At 45.8% G+C, this 17,914-nt stretch overlaps 1 protein-coding gene across 2 annotated transcripts in view; it reads right to left on the bottom strand.

Moving 5' to 3' along the window:
- Polr3b (RNA polymerase III subunit B) overlaps positions 1-17,914 on the bottom strand; it is a 97,903-nt gene that overhangs the window by 21,354 nt on the left and 58,635 nt on the right. For both annotated transcript variants that reach the window (XM_057758216.1, XM_057758215.1), the window contains 4 exons: positions 11,621-11,830; positions 8,939-9,097; positions 7,593-7,710; positions 4,642-4,784 (listed from right to left, as the gene is read on the bottom strand). In XM_057758216.1, the coding sequence (XP_057614199.1) occupies positions 4,642-4,784; positions 7,593-7,710; positions 8,939-9,097; positions 11,621-11,830 (630 nt within the window). The remainder of the gene's footprint in view (positions 1-4,641; positions 4,785-7,592; positions 7,711-8,938; positions 9,098-11,620; positions 11,831-17,914) is intronic.

Here is a 17,914-nt window from a genome sequence, read left to right on the forward strand (position 1 = left end):
TGTCTAACACAGTAACATGGCTCCTCACCATTCTTGTCAACTGCCCGCTGAGGCCACAGACACCCCACGGTTTAGATTTATTTTCCTAAACAAATGTGAGGAAACTTTAACCCCCAATGTAGCAGTGTTGGGCGGTGGGGCCTTTCGGGAGGTGTTTAGGGATCGGGTGCCACCCCCTGAATGGATTAGTGCTGAGGTCAGAAGCACCTGAGGCTGCAGACCGCATCCAGCAGACGGGCTCTCCAGTGTGCTCTGTGCCCTTTCACTGTCTACCAGGAGATAATGGAATTAAAAAGCCCTCAACAGATGTGAGACCTCTGGCCTTGGATTTTCTAGTTTCTAGAACTGTAAGAAATAAATCTCTGTATGTATAGACTACCTGGACTAACTATTCTAGGCATAGCAGCACCAATAAGATGAAGTCAAGGGGTCCCTGAAGGTCATGGGCCAGCCACTCTAGCCTAATCAATGGGTTTCAGGTTCGCTGAGAAACCTACTCTCAAAAATAAAATAAAGGTGGAAAGTGAGCAAGGATATATAGCAAGTCAACCCTCTATAGATGTGTACACGCATGTGCACATGGCACCTGCATGCGTACATGTATATTAAACACACACACCAATACACAATAGCTTATAGAGAAACAGTACAAAGACGAGCACTGTGCTTTACGAATGAGCAGCACTGGACTTACTATGACAATGCTGTCAAAGTCCTCAGGGAAACAATTTTCATCTTAGACTATTCCCAACAAAGCACAGACTAATAAATGCCTACAGAGGATAGGACATGTTTATACATACATGACTTCCCACCACCCTTTCCTCAACAACTGAAAGAACAACTCGTCTATAAGGAGAGAAGCTAGGTATGGGGAGAAGGAAAAGGCAAGAGCCCTGAAGAAGCAGGAAGCAGGAGCTTCCCTAAGTCCACAGCTATGTGTTTGCTACGATCGTGTCTCCCTAGATTTGTGTGCTGGTGCAGACTTTCAGTATACCTTAGAATGCAGCTGTATTTAGTGATCACACGCCTTCAATCCAGCATCAGAAAGCAGAGTCAGGTGGATCTCTGTGAGCCTGAGGCCAGCCTGGACTACACAGCAAGCTTTAGGTCAGCCAAGGCTACCTGGTAAGACTGCCTCAAAAACAAAAGCCTTCAAACCCTTCTCCTAAAACAACAACAGGAGAGGTAACTATAGCTCAATGGAATCACCAAGATGAGCCCTAACCCAACAAGCCTGGTGAACCCCTAAGAAAAATGCTAGGGTTGCATGTGAAGAGGGAAAAACGCCATCTGGAGCAAGCCTCAGAAGAACCTGTATCTGCAGACAGCAAGAAAATCTACTGCTGCTTAGCCTGCCAGATCTGTGGTTCTTACCAGAGCAGCCTTAGTATACGAAGACTGTGTGTACCCAGCCTTCCTGCAACAGCTGCTCGGGACTTAAGAGAATAGGGCAGCTTCTGGCTCTGGTCGATTGTTGGTTCATGAGCATTATTTAAAGTGTGCCCCACTCCGTGTGTGTTCAACATTCGATGTCTTCCTTAATTGATCCTTACCATATTTTTTTTGAGTCAGAGTATCTCACCGAGCCTGGAGCCTAGATTCAGCCAAACTAGTTGGTGTGTGACTTTTGTTTACACTGCATTTGTTTAACTCTGTGAAGCTGTGTTACTGTGCCTGTCTAAAACACCTGATGGGCCTAATAAAGAGATGAATGACCAATAGCGAGGCAGGAGCAAGGGTGGGCAGGGCTGGCAGGCAGAGAGGATAGATAGAAGGAGAAAGGAGAGGGCAGGGCTCAGTCACACAGCAAGCCCCTGAGAAAGAAGCAAAGGAACGTACACAGAGAATGATAAAAGCCCAGAGGCAAAAGGTAGTCGGGTTAATTTAGGTTAAGACAAGCTGGGCAGAAACAAGCCAAGCTAACGCCGGGCATTCATAACTAAGAGTAAGCCTCCGTGTGTGTGATTTATTTGGGAGCTGGGTGGCAGGAGCCCTCAAAAGCCAAAGGGTAAAACCCCATACAAGAGACCCTGTTGTCCTCCTCCTCAGGGCTGAAATCACAGGTGTTTGTACACAAGTCCTAAGGATCTGAACTCAGAGCCAGGGCTTCTGTGGCAGGTGCTTTACAAACAGAGGACTCTCCCTGGCCCAGAAACCTCAGGGAACGAATACCATGGTGTGGAGCAGGAAGAAGGGAGACTGTGTGTGTCCCTACATAAACTTGTGATCCCCAGGACTGTAAAGAAATGAGAGAAAATTATTACTCCAAGAAAAAAACATTATGCTACAGAGAAGTGATATTCAAACGGTTACTTATTTTGTATTGGATACTGTCTAAGAAATTAAATGACTCAAAGTTCTGATAGTCAGCAAGGTGGGGCAAGATGTTTAGTTACCAAGTTTAGTGTTAAGTTACCGGACCCACCTAGCCACCTGGTAGTCACTAAGTATCAGCTAAGATGAATGAATGTGTCTGAGAATACTTAGAACCATGAAGGTATAAATGGGATGGAGGAGAAGGACGGCTGAGCATTTCTTAGGGTACAGGGCCCCACTTCTCTCTCTGCAGCGCTGGAAGACCAAGGCTTCAAGAGGGAAAGTCACCCATCACAGACGTACCACCAGCCCAAACCTCCACTTAAAAACACAACAAACTAACTTTTGAAACCACGCGTGTGGGCCAGTGAGGTGACTCAGCGGGGAAAGGTGCTGGGTGTCCCCTCTGATGACCTGAACTGGAGCCCCAGAACCCACATTACGGGAAGAGAGGACCCCTGAAAGCCATCCCCTAACCTCCACCTATGCATGACCTCTCTCCCATACACGCAGATTAATAAATACTGTGGATGTATTCCTTGATAAAAGTCAGGCTTACAAGTAAATTTCCATTTGCCCAAGTGTCTCGTTCTCTCATTATTCGGTTAAAGCGGATCCTACCTATTTTTCTGTTTGGCAGTTTCCTTTTCTGCTTAGCTTTTCAATAAATCTGATAAACTGTAAGACTGGGCTATCAAGGGAATGAGGGCTAATCAGGAGGTTTTTACCTTGGATTAAAAGCCATCTGGAAAAAGAAAAGTAAGAAGACAAAGTCCTCACTGAAGTAAAAGGTCAGGCACCCTGGGAGGACGTCCCTCAGTTTCACAGAGAAGCATGTATGTCAGAGGCCCTAAGAGCAAACAGCTCTAAAGCCACTGCGCAGACAACTGAGGCAGAGGCACTGCTGTCAGCTGTCTGAGTCCTGTCATATAACGGTCTGGGGACACGCTACAGCACAAGCTTCCTGACATTTCACTTACAGGTCCATGCTTAATAAAACTTACAGACAGCAGTGCTCTGTCCATGCATGTGCGCACACTCACAGGGTGTTCTCAAGGACAGCGGTGCTCTGTCCACGCATGTGTGCACACTCACAGGGTGTTCTCAAGGACAGCGGTGCTCTGTCCACGCATGTGTGCACACTCACAGGGTGTTCTCAAGGACAGCGGTGCTCTGTCGACGCGTGTGTGCACACTCACAGGGTGTTCTCAAGGACAGCGGTGCTCTGTCCACGCATGTGTGCAAACTCACAGGGTGTTCTCAAGGACAGCGGTGCTCTGTCCACGCATGTGTGCACACTCACAGGGTGTTCTCAAGGACAGCGGTGCTCTGTCGACGCATGTGTGCACACTCACAGGGTGTTCTCAAGGACAGCGAAGGACAAACCACCCATCAAGAATTGGAGGCAGCTTCAACTCTCACCTATTTACTCAGATGCTCTTATCAAGTACTTAGCGTCTGCTCCAAGAAAGGCTTCACTGGGCTCTATGACCGCAAAAACACATTTCTGCTGCCTTTACTAAGTTTAGTGGAATCAGCAGCTAGTGGGTAAGCACTGACATGCTCATCAGTCTCCAATTCTTTGTACACTATGAAGTTAACTTGGGTGTGTCTTACTTTGGGTTGCTATTGCGGTGATGAAACATCACGACTGAAAAGCAGGCTGGGGAGGAAAGGGTTTATTTGGCTCACACTTCTGCAGCACTGTTCACCACTGAAGGAAGTCAGGGCAGGAACCTGGAGGCAGGAGCTGAAGCAGAGGCCATGGTGGTGCTGCTGACTGGCTTGCTCATCATGGTTTGCTCAGCCTGCCTTCTTAGAGAACCCAGGATCACCTGCCCCATCAATCACTAAATCAGAAAATGCCTATAGCCGGACCTTATGGAGCAATTGTCTCAGTCGAGGCTTCCTCCTCGCAGATGATGCTAGCGTGTGTCAAGGTGACCTCAAACTAGCCAGGACAGTATATGACGTGTAGGCTGATGCAGAATGGGGAACTGTCTTACGGTGTGGATTCTTGTAAGGAATACCTAAGATGAGAGTAATCAAAACTATTACTAAAGGGACAGTCCATTCTGATGCTCTTCTCGAGCTGCAATGACCACACACACACACAGAGGACAGAATGGGCTAAGCGTGAGTCTTTCTGGGAAGAGTCACTCTGCTGTCGTGTGCACTTCAGTGGGTAGAGCATCTGGGCTTACAACTCTGGGCACAGAAGGAAATGAAAATGAAGTAAACGATGAGATAAACGCTTCTGAAACATCACTAAAATGTTAGCAGGCGAATCTGAGAACACTGAAGATTTGGCGTTACGGTTACCTTTCTGTCCATGACGACTGCTGAACTTGTCCCCGATTTCTGGACGCCGTGTCTGCCTTAGGAGCATCTTGATGAGGAAGGCATCCTCCGCGTTGGAAGAGATCATCACTTTCTCAATGTAGGAGTCTGTCGCACCTTTGTACCTGATGTTACGACAGAGACATTAAAATAGCTGCTGATGCCTTTTGTCAACACGCCACCCAAACAACATGTCATCTATAAGACAACATGCCACCCATACAACATGTCATCTATAAGACAACACGCCACCCATACAACAACATGTCATCTATAAGACAATATATCACCCATACAACAACATGTCGTCTATAAGACAACACGCCACCCATACAACATGTCATCTATAAGACAACACGCCACCCATACATGTCATCTATAAGACAACACGCCACCCATACAACATGTCATCTATAAGACAACACGCCACCCATACAACATGTCATCTATAAGACAATATATCACCCATACAACATGTCATCTATAAGACAACACGCCACCCATACAACATGTCATCTATAAGACAACATGTCACCCATATGACAACACATCACCCATACGACAACATGCCACCCATACGTCTACATGCCACCCATACGACAACATGCCACCCATACGACAACATGCCACCCATACGACATGTCATCCATAAGACATACTCTCTTCACTCCTGCCACAAAATATTCTGATATTCTCCTTTCCTGCTCTGAAAAATTATCCTTATTTTCAACATTAGAAATTATGATTTTCAAGTGCCCACCACTTTGACCTCCCCACTACGATGGATTAAACTGTGAGAAAAATAAGCCCCTTTCCTTGAGTTGCTCATATTTTATCAAAGCAACAAAAACAGCAACTGACATGATAATGGATCTCACAGTAACAAAATTTTAGTATAGTTTTGTCATTAAAAGGATTAATCAAATTATGGCATACAAACTCACCATGGAGAAGTATGCAGCTCTAAAGAGTGGGGGTGGACCCTATGTGCTTACATAGGAAGATGTGTCACTGTATGCGTGGGCTGCTATAATAAAGTGACATAGCTTGAAAAAAATTATGATTTTCCTTTTTCAGTGTCTGTTTGTGACGAGGCAGACACCAGAGTCTTCAGCTATTCCTTTATTGGGGCAGCAGTAACACGCTCTGAGGTTTCAGTTTGTGTGAGCTTCGAGGGGAGAATGTCCAAGTCAGCCGAGAGCCTGACCGCGTTTCCAACAGACCCTCAGCCTACTGACCATCCACATTATTACTGTCGCACACGAGCTTGCCTCGTGCATTTTTTTGTACAACAGACATTATGAGGAGTCTACCAACATCCAGACCCCTGGGGTATGTAGATACAGCCATTAAAGGGTAGAGTTTGTGTACAAACGCAGCTTGCGTTCAGCAGAAAGAGGGAGAAGGATCAGTCGGTAGTATGAGTACCAGAAGTGCTGGGGCCTAGGATGACGATGGTGGCAGACAGAGGCGACTCTAGAGTCGAGACCTGCTTAGGCAGAGGGAGCAGTCTAAGCCAATGTGAGCGGTCCAAAGGTAGAAAGGACAATTTCCTAGAAATGTAGGCTGGTGTGTACATAAGGCAAAGCCAAGAGGGGGGCACGCTAGGGAACCTTCCCCATAGGTGACTGTCATTTAGAATTTTACTCTATTTTCTCAAGAGAGTCACACAGTCGGATGGGTCAGAAAAGAATCACCTGGGCACTCCAGAAGTTAGCACACGGCACAGAGGGGTAGAGAGCTGCCAGCTTGGGTGACTAGACAACAGTAGGTAGAGGTAGACCGTCAGTGCCGCGGCGTGTGTGTGTGTGAGCGTACTGTGTGTGTGTGCATGCGCGTGAGTGTGAGAGTGTACATACGGATGTGAAAGCGGGCGTGTGTCTGTGAGTGAGCACGTGTGGCAGAACCTACAACAGGAGTTACTGAAATGGCGCCTGTGCCAGGAGAAGGGAAAGCAGGGGGCTTGTGCTGCCAGGACTGGCTAGACACCTATATCACCAAGAGAGATTCGGAGAAGCCAATTTTGGGCTAGGGAGGAAGACAGTTTGGCCTAGCTTTGGCTCAGGCACAACCTGGAAGTGGCAACAGACAGATGTCCTCTGGGAGACATCAGTGAAGAGCCAAGGAGTGAGGTTGGGTTTCTCCAGCTGGGAAACAGATTCAGAGAAGGGACGAGTGGCCAGTCAGTCAGGACGAGGTTGCCACCGGGCCACACAGGAGAAGCAGCTGTGAGAGAGAAACTAGACCAGCAGGAAGGTGAGGTGAAGGCAGTGGTAAACAAAGCCAAGGGGAGGAGCTTTCAGTGCATACATGTTTTCAAAGATCAATGCAAGTCACACACTAGGTGACCGGGTAGATGGGAGGCGAAGGCTAAGCCACAGGACTACAACAGAAGATGCCACTGACCTCGGCAAATCCGCCCAACTCTGATTTCCTCAGTTGTTTACCCTCCTCCTGTCCTAGGCTGTGGGCACCGCAGGGCATGGATGGCCCTGGCTGGCTCACTGCTGTGCTGTAACTAGAATTCCTCCTGGAGCGGGGCTAACCGAGCTCAAGAAACATCCGTGGCTGTAAAGAACATAGGCTGCCTTTGGCCACCTGCTCTAGGGCTGTTTCAGTAAAGCAGAGAGACTGGAATTTGAGAGTGAGTGGAGAAGAAGGGACAGGGGTGACCCAGAAAAGAGAAGTGGAAGGGGAAGAAGCTACAAATGCACCCAGATCCAGAAAAGGCCATCTTTCTTCTAAGATGAAAACACTTGAGCACATTCTCGACTGTGGGAAAGAAACTGGTTTTAAAAAGAGGTGGCCAACAGGACAGGACGAGCAGAGTAATGGGGGCGCCAGCAGAGGAAAGACTTACACATGACACATAATCACACAGAACACGTAATTTCCCCATTCTCTCGTTCTATCAAGGCATGAGTGGTACGCACGTGATGGGCACATCTTTGTACTGTGGCTGCTGCGGCACATTGCTTCCCTCCAAAGGGATCTGAGTCACTGTGGGCATGGACTTGTTCACAAGCACTTGCTTGTTTTCCACTTTCTCACCTACGGAAAAGAAAAGAGTGTCAAACAGGTCACTAACATCTACATAGAATGCAAGACTGCTGGGCACAAAACTATGATAGACTTGGGTTCTGAGATCCAGACATGGAAGACACAGGCCACCCCAGTGGGGAATAAAGTTCAACAGTGTTCAGAGAGAAGTTTGTAAGAGAAAGAAATCAGACAGAAATCACAAGGTGATAAATGAGACACTGAGTCCGGACTATGTGTAGGTGAATACCCTCCCACCCCCCACCTCCCCCTACCCCCGTCAATAAGCGCAAGAGGCTGCACCAACACGGAGTGCCCCCGCAGTCAGCAGCAATGTCTTCTGGTATCAGAATACATTAGGAGCACTTCTTATCTGTAGACGTTTCAATCAGAACCAATTTACCACCAGCTTACCTTAGAAAGGGAGAAAAGACATCTCTCCATTCTAAGGATCAGCTACTTAAATAACCATCCTCATGCTTATTTTCAAAGTCATGGTGGTCAGTGTTCACACATCACAGCAATTCCCAAGGACGCAAAAGTAGACAGGCTGAAGGGGACTCACCCATGTGTGGCCTGGGGATGGGGGTGGGAATCCTAGCCCCCCACAGGACTGTCCACCCAGGGCTCACTAGGTGGTGTGGACGGTGACCATCCCCGTGTTCCTCACAGCCCCACTTGTTCTCTTCCTCTCAAACACACAGGTTTGATCCTACTTTCCCGTCTCTCTTTAGCAGACATGGCTTACCCATCTGCAGTCCTCAGTTCATTTCCTCAGAGGTTCTGCAGATCCCCACACTAGGGCAAATCCTCTTGTCTGTCACACAGTGGTCTCACAGGTATCTCTACGACTGCTTACACTAGATGTAACCTGACATGTTGCCTGTGATCTGATGAGAAATGTCAGTCTTCTACACTAGTCTGGAGAACCTAAGGCAAGGGCTGTGTGCTGTAAAAACGAGTTACTTACACGTTTGTTATTATAATAAAGTCATTTCTGTTCAAAGTCAATTTAAGATTATGCCTAAAATACATTTTTACTATGGAAAGAAATACACAATGCACAGGAAAACAGCTAGGAAGGAAACTCATTGAAAATAACTGCACTCGCTGAATCTAGATGGGGGTATTACAAATTGGTTCTTTCTGTCCTGATTACCAACATTACAGAAATATTGTTAAATAACTCACAATTTCAAAAAGTACACACTGAAATTCATTATTTTTTAAGGGTTTTTACCTGGAGAACAAATGCCATCTGCATCTAAAATTTCATGTCGCCAGATGGGTTTTCTGGTAGCCGCATCCAACATGGGACCCATCACTTTATCAAAAGTCTGATTGGTGTATCGTTTCAATGTGCACTTAGCATTTTTATATACCAGGCAACGCCCAAAACCTGAAATGAAACCCCCAGTGGGTCAGAATCTGTAGAATGAGACTATGGTAAGACATGTATTTACGGTATTCAGTAAGACACCTCATGTTTCCAAAACAAAATGAAAAACCAAACCTTCAACTACTGTTGGTAAACCAGGAACTGGCACAAACCCAGACAACACAGAGTGGCTCACAGTCCTCTGCCAACTATGTTTGCAAACGCTGTGATTTCCACTCCCTCTTTCCAGCGTGTGATGCACTAGATCACGCCAGAGGAAGATGACACAAGGCCATGAAATACCAGAGTGTCAAGGGGCCTTAGAAATCAGTTTTGCCATTCTTTTCTTTTACAGACAGTCTGAGTGAAGGCCAGAAAATTAAACAACCACAGTCACCCAGGAAGTTGGTAGAACATCTGAAAACTGCCTGAATCCACCGACTCTCAGGTCAGGATGCTCAGCACAAACTCTGGGTAATTCTGCTGAGACCCTTGAAAGATCTTTTCTTTGATCCTGGCATTTACGGTTAGATCTAAGCAAGCAAGCAGAATAACGTTTCCACAGAAGGGGAGCACATCGGTCCCTGCCTCCTCTCCTATAAATGCGGGGTGACTGTGGGCTGAGAAGAATGGAAAGTTCACAGAGTCATTTGTGAGTCTCTCCCAGCGACTTGGGCAGCCACAGCACACTCGGCACAGGGAGCCAGCTGCTCTGCAAACACTGCATGATCCGGAACCGAGACGACATGCACAAATGGCCCCGTGCTGCAGTGCATGCGAGTCCAAACTGTACAACGTCATCACTGGTTTCTCCTAAGCATAAGTGAACATTTTATTTATAGGCGGGAGCTTAAAAGCTAACAAAGGGTAAATGCTGATCATTAAATCGTGGTTCGGAGTTTCTGATAGACATCACAAAGTCTTCGGATTTCTACATCGATGTTACCAGTTAATCAGAAAGAAAAGTATCCAGTTCTAAAGCATGGCTGTTGTCACTGGAGGAAAAAGGGGCATAAATTCAGTGCGGCTAACATTAATGCCAGTGACACATATCTAGGAGTACTATGATGGCTGCCTAGCAACGAGGGAGAGGGAAGGGGAGGCATTGTGGGTATGCCAGGGAGGGAAGGAACTAGAGGCTGAATAGAGAAGTCAGCCTGCAGACCAGGTGGTGCTCGCTAGGGCACGCAGTAGTGACCTGTGAAAGTAAAACGTTAAAAGGAGTGGAGAAGAAAAAAGGCAGACTACACGGTAAGGATAATATACATCCGTAGCTCCTGACATTTGCCTAACAAATGCATCACAGACTTGGCATTTTCTGTCTGCCCTCTCAACACAGGTTTATTGTTGCGTGTATTAACAGATATATTGGAAACAAACAAAACGAACTTTAGTTGATAAACTGTTTAATTCCTGGCAGAAAAAAATAATCTCATTTATTTTTCTCTTTGAGAAACTTTCAAGCTACTAATAAAGTGATAAAGATCCTGAAGTTGAACATTTAATACTTTTTTCAATGTTAGCCATTAAAAACAAAGCAAGCAAACAAAACCAACACAAAAGTATAACAGCTCTTACAATTCTAGACATGGCAGTGACCTGTACCCATGAGACCTCAACAAAATGGCTACCTAAACAAGAGGTGCACAAAGACACAAGCTGAAAAGCCGAGGCAGACGGGAAATGTACGAGTTTCTACCCCAAGCTTGAGAGCTGCAATCAATGGCTGATGAGAGGGAAAAATCAGTCTTCTCTAGGGCGGAGGTCCTTGATAGCTCAGTCAATCCCAAGTGGTCAGCTCTAAGCACATGTACACACAGCAACATTAGTCGGACTTAGACACTGTGTGTGTGTGTGTGTGTGTGTGTAACAATAAAGAAGTTATTAAGTTGCAGAGGGTGGCGAAGGAGGGAGGAAGAAGGGTGGGAATGATATACAGTACTGATATGCAATTCTCAATTTAAATAAAAATGTACAACAGCTCTAATTTGTGTATAAAACTCTAATCATTTGAAACCTGCACTGCATTCTAACACCAACAATCATCACTCAGGACAACCATCACTGACTGACTACAACCATCACTGACTACAATCATCGCTCACTACACCCATCACTGACTACAACCATCACTCACTACAATCATCCCTCACTACACTCATCACTGACTACAACCATCACACATTACAATCATCACTCACTACACTTATCACTGACTACAACCATCCCTCACTATAACCACCACACACTACAACCATCACTGACTACAACCATCCCTCACTACACCCATCACTGACTACAACCATCACTCACTCCAACCATCACTCACTACACCCATCACTGACTACAACCATCACTCACTACACTCATCACTGACTACAACATCACTCACTATAACCACCACACACTACAACCATCCCTCACTACACTCATCACTGACTACAACCATTGCTCACTAGAACCATCACACACTACAACCATCACTGACTATCTCTAACTCTGGAGAGAGCTCCTCTGGTGTTGAAGCTCGGAGAACTCACTCACCCCTGTCCAGCGAGGCCTTGTTCAGCACGAGAGCATCTTCAATGTCGTAGCCGCTGTAACTCATCACGGCGACGGTTGCATTCTGTCCCGCTGGCAATTTCTCAAAATCTATCAACTCAATGGTTTTTGTTTTAACCATGGGTTTTTGTGGATATGCTAGCAGATACATAAGCGTATCAATTCTATTCCGCTGGTTGTAGCCAATGGTACCTTTATTATATTGGAGAAAACAAAACCAATCATTTTATCCTGTAGAATAATCAGGTAGCATTGAATTTAAATACATTAAATTTGCTTAACTAAAATGAAGAAAATCTCAGGCTAAACATTTCAAAGACTAATACCCATTGATTTCTAAACCAACTTTTCTCCTTAATAATTAAAACCCCAGAAAAATATAATCAGAGCAATAACAATCTAAACAATTTCAACTTTTTGGATTTAATACACACAACTGATCCTATTTTCACAATTTTAGTTGTGACTGATTAATTTCACAAGTTCAGTCAACAAACCTGTTATGATGAGGACAGCATTGGGTCCTCACATGCAGGAGCTCACACAGCACAAGGAAACACACAACTAACGGCAACAAAAGTTTGAAATGAAAAAGGAGAAGAGAGAAGGAATAGGGTGAAGAAGAATTCAACTGAAAGCAGACTAGTATGCATCTGTTAATTTGTTATTTATGAAGCAACAACAACAACAAAACATCTGCCTGCACCAAACACTAGGAACACTTGGGGGGAAAGTCAGGATGAGGAGCCCGGTCACCCTACAGTCCTTACAATATGTGTTACTGGGTCACTGTCAGCTACAAGAGAAATCTGAACTTTAACCCTCCTCCCTGAAGGAGAGTCTTCAATGCTTTGGGCTCATGGGCACAGGGCTGGCTGTAAAGCAGAGTCCTCTAAATGAGGCCCGCCCCACAGTAAGATCACTTACGAATGACTGAGGAGGCAAGGTGTCAGCATTAGGAGAAGCTGGCTTGGTTCTTGCATGTGCCTTCATGGTGACACCAACACAGACCCATCAGCCCTAAGTGCTGCTGTACAGAGCTAAGCCAAGGTAAGCCAAACTCTGTAATTGATTTCCTTTAACTTCTACGTCTTTGTGTTATCTGATCACCTGCATTGCACCCCCATCACTACCCTCCCCCCCATATCAACAGCAACCTTAAACCAGGGAAAATACAAAAGATTTGTCACCCTTTGACAGTCACTACCACGGGCAATGACCGGAACTGCACAGGAGGCACCACACAGTGAGGGGCTCATTACAGTTGCTCAGGAAATGTCAAGTGAATTAAAGTGAAGAATTCGTGCTTTTTAACAGTGTGTATACATTTGTGCTTAAATCTTTACAAAACTCATCGAAAGTCAGCGGAAAAGCAATTGTCAGACTGTCTGCACTAGGAATTGCCATTTGTGCTATTCTAGGGACAACAGAGAAGCTGGACAGGACCCGATGGTGGCTCTCACGACTCGTTCTTTCTAGGAAACCATTTACATCTACGCTGTGACTGCGGTTCCAGCTGTGGCGCTGACTCAGCTTGAGCTCAGGATCCAGGCAGTGTCCCACCCGGCTGCCAAGACACGGGCTCTGAAACTGAGACACGCATGACCATCCTGCAGGGCAACATAAATGGCCGCGCTCTCAACAATGGCCTCGGAGCCTGATCCTGCTACAGACGGTGCTTCAAGCCCAGACATAATTCTCAAGCACTCCTACAGGCCACTAAATGGAGGAACAGCAAGATCATTTAGCACATCTGGGGTTACGACTCATCGCGTTTTTGGAAGCATTATGGATGTGCACATCAAAACAGTACATACAAACTCGATTTCTAGACCACAGACTCTCACAGGCTCAGGCTAAGGTGTCCTCTGCTGCTTAAAGGGCACTGAGGCCTGGGGCTGTGGTCCAGCGGCAGTGCATGCACACAGCTAACACAGAAGGGCATCTACAAACTGGGGTTTGCTTCCACGGCACCACTTCACTGAAACCACTGTCTCTAGCAATCCCTTTGCTTACTACCAAACATGATTTTTCTACCCTGCCACATTTTCTTGATATCAGCAGGCATCGCAAAGTATACAAATGTACGTGATAGCAGGGAGAAGGTTATTGAAGGTGGGATGAGTGAGTCTATAAACAAGTAACAAAGTAGTGTTTATGGAAAAATGACGTATGCGTTTAATATTTCTTCTATTCTTTGCCCTCCATCTTAACCATTATCAGTTAAAATAAAGGGTGATGGTTAACTTGTAGACACCGCCGAAGAATCAGGAGGAGTGCCTATACCTTCTGCTGTCTCTACCGGCAATGTCTGAGCCTTCCCACTGAGCTGCACCCAGACAGCCTTTTGGGTGGAAGCAGCCTTCGCCTCTATTGTTCCAGGAACAATATTTTATGTGTAGGATCCTCAGGTGGTTTACTGGGCATTCATGAGACAACTGTACCGCTGAGCAGCCTGACCGGCACAATGGCCATTCTGTACATTCTATGAGTGCCTCATCTTTTAACTGGGTTGTCTTATTACCAGAGTAATAAACTAAATAAATAAACTAGACACCTATGCATAGGGAGAATGCTTCCTCCGACTCTGTGGCCTGCATTTTCACGACTCCAACTATAATTCAAGAGCAAAAATCTAATTCTGAGAAATTTAATTCATAAATTTTTCTTTTAACTGTTTATACCCTTTGTATCTATCCTATACTAGAAAGCTGAACTCAAATCATATGCTCTCAAAGATATTTCTTTCCTTCTTCAAGTTTTAGTTCTTATGTTTAGGGGATATGATTCATTTTGTATGAATTCTTCTATGATATCAGATAGGATTGATATTCACTTTTTTACATATAGATATACAAAATAAAATACACTTAGTTGAGAATTTTCCTTCCCCCAGTGAACTGCTATGGCTGTCAGACTTCAGTTCAGTTCTGCGTGCCCACACCAGGACGTGCACAACCACCAGCAGCCCCACCCCAAGGGAACTGACGTCTGCAGGCTCCTGCTCTCAGGCACATACTCTCCTGACTCCTGTACCATACACATAATTTTTAAAAAAAACTTCACAAAACCCAAACATTAGTTATAAAGATAACTTAGTGTTTCAAGATGGGGGATAATGATTATAAACAAGTTCAGATCAGAGCTGGGTGTGTTGGCACACACCTTTAATCCTGGCACTTGGCTGGCAAAGGCAGGTGGAACTCCAGGAGTTTGAGGTCAGCCTTGTTTACATAGTGGGTAGGTCAGTCAGGGCTACCTAGTGAGACCATGTCGAGAGAGAGAGAGAGAGAGAGAGAGAGAGAGAGAGAGAGAGAGAGAGAGAGAGAGAGAGAGAGAGAGAGAGAGAATCAACTGCCTATAAATGTTTGCACCTCCTTCTCTAATTTATTAACTCTATTCCATTCAATCATACATCTACCCTTGAAGCAATATCATATTGTCTTTATTGTTACAGCTTCATAATAAATCAGAATCAGGTTGTATGATTTTTTTTTCCTATTTACTTTTCTCTAGCCTAAAACTGCCCCCCCTCCCGCCAACTGTATGTGCATGTGTGTAGTTAGGTATGTATGTATACGGAGGTCAGAGGTTAATGTTGGATTTTTTTTCTCAACCATTCTCCACTTTGTGTATTTGTCTTGAGACAAAAATCTCACTATCTAACCCTGCTAGCCTGGAGCTCACAGCGATCTACCTGACTCTGCTTCCTGAGTGCTGAAACTAAAGACCTGTGCCACCTAAGCCAGCTCTATGATAGAGATTCGTTCATTTACTCACCCATTCATGCATTATTTATTTCAGAAACACGTATTAAGTGTTTACCAGAGATTCCAAAACAGATATATACTGTGACATAAGCTATTCAATCACTCTGGAATTCACCTTTCTTGTCAGAAAAAAAAGTGCATGCCTCACAGACTGTTATCATGCCTAGAAAACAGACACATGTAAGAAAGTCTGGGGACAGGTCGGCAGCAGAGCATGTGTTTAGCATGAAGGAAGCCCTGGGTTCAATGCCCAGCAACACTCACTCTCTCCTCTGTGTGGGTACTCAGTATGTGGCAGGGTCATGATGATAGCAGCCAGGTGAGGCTTTATGGGTCTTACCCACAGGCTGAACTTAGATGGAAGCAGCAACTTTGTATCACTGTAAGGGAGGCCACAGAAACCACAGAAGCAGAACCACAGGGACCCCGCCCCTCCAGTGAGTCCTGCGTGAACCACAGGCACAAGGGTGTCTGACACCCCAGAGACTTGAGAAGACAGGGAACATTTCAGTCAGAGACTGCCACACAGGTCACAGTTAGAACAGCTACAGTGACTAAAAGACCTGAGTCAACAGAATCAAAAAAATTCTCATGGCTAAGGTCTTCCTCCGTTTTTTAAAACTCCTAAACAAATAAACAAACACATAGAACAAACTACGGGACAGAAGAACTCAACATTTTACGAGGGTTCTTGGCCATCATGTGCTTTAAATATCTCAGTTCCAGGACATCCTGCTCCAGTTTAAACAGGAAGAAGTGGTGTTTAGAAACAGACTCTGCTGAAGACAAAAAGAGAAGCTGTCCCTGCTCCTCAGGTTTTTTGCTTTGGCTTTTTTTTTTTTTTTTTTTTTAGTCCCAGCAATTGGGAGCTGAGGGAAGGGGGAAGGGCTGGAGGAGGGCCGTGATGCATATTCATTAGCCTGTTGATAGAGACTGAGTGACCCTAAGGAGAAAGTGTCCTGTTAGGACTGTCTGCTGACTAGTAAAACACACAGGATCTGAGACTGAGACTCTGAACTCAGCCTTGCAAGCGCACAGTCGTGGCTCCCGCACACAGGCAGAGGTTCACCTGAGCCACACCCACAGAAGTGAGGGTCTCAGCAGCACAGAGATGCCTGGTGGACTCCTGAGCTCTCCTAGCTTAAAGAGGCTGCCATCTAAGAGCCATATGTGGGACTGGCTCTCTGATGTGTCTGAGTGCCTGTGCCCGAGCAGGTCTGGTCCTACTGTGCTTCTTTGTGGAGAGAAAAGGAGTTACCGGGCTTCATTCTCTGAGGGTGGTGTCAATAGGGCAATGGGTTGGAGACACAAATCTTCCAGGTTGGCTGGAATATTTAGTGAGCCAGTTCTGGACAGGACGAACAGACAAGTAACAAGTGAAACACTACTTTGGAAAACCCACACAGGCTCTGAGATGAAAGCGATCTTCAGCAATGTGTCCTCTTTAAAGTTGCTTAAAGGTTCCTAGCTGCCAGGACGGAGGAGCTCAACTACCCGGGGCAATCCTGCTAAAGGGCCGGGCTTGTCTCAGACCTGGGCCTCGGGTATGTCTTCTCTCACTGACCTCCTCCCTCCTGTCTGTCACACAGACCTTGCTCATTACTCTTGCAGCCATTTCAGTAGCCAAAGGGAAATACAGTCAAGCCATGCGCCAACTTTAAATGCACTTCTCCATGTTTCCTTCCCAGTCAGGTGTGTTTTATAATAGCAGACATTAATAAAGGCTTTTTTTTTTTAATGACTTAAGATATTCAGTGGCTTTTGTCTTGCAAGCGTCAGCAATAACGTCAGAGGATTGTATCCAAGGAGCTAAATGGGCAGGACCCAGGGTCAGAGCAGCTGAATACACCAACCTCCGAAAACACAGACAATGAATTGCAAATGACAGTCACAACAAAACCTTCACACAGAAGACGACAAAGGAACTCCGCAGACGCTGGATTGGCTTTCTGTGCACACTGATCCTGCTCAACTGTGTGTGGTAACTAACCCAACGCTCAGACCTGTGGGGCTGCAGAATAAAGACTCCTTTTTTTGTTTGTTTGTTTTGTTTTTGGTGGGGAGAGTTGTGATAAAAGTAACTTTTCCTTCCTTTAAGTCTACTCTTTCTTTTTATAAGTTTCACTAGCTGGAGAACTTCAAACAGAACGAGTGGCACTAGCGTGGCAGTGATCAGTCTGGGGTGATTCTGCTGGAGGTTCCCACAAAAGGTGGATTGTTTCGCAGGCACTCGCGTCATGGCACACAGGGCACAGTACCCGGAGCAGACGGACATGGATGACTGGGAAGTGAAAGTGATGAGCCACTGTTGGGATTTTCCCACTGGGAGTTAGTCCCCACGGCCCAGGCGTTAAGCCATTCAGGTAAATGGTGCGCAGCCACCATGCTTTTTCTCTCTCCACAGCCAGGCAAAGGGCACACGGAGCTCAGGAAGGCGCACCTACACTTCCTGTCTGCACTGAGGACACAGAGTACTTATTGGCCAGCGCAGCTGAGGGGGCTGAGG

This window comes from Chionomys nivalis, chromosome 25 (genome assembly GCF_950005125.1).
Source record: "Chionomys nivalis chromosome 25, mChiNiv1.1, whole genome shotgun sequence".
Lineage (NCBI taxonomy): Eukaryota > Metazoa > Chordata > Mammalia > Rodentia > Cricetidae > Chionomys > Chionomys nivalis.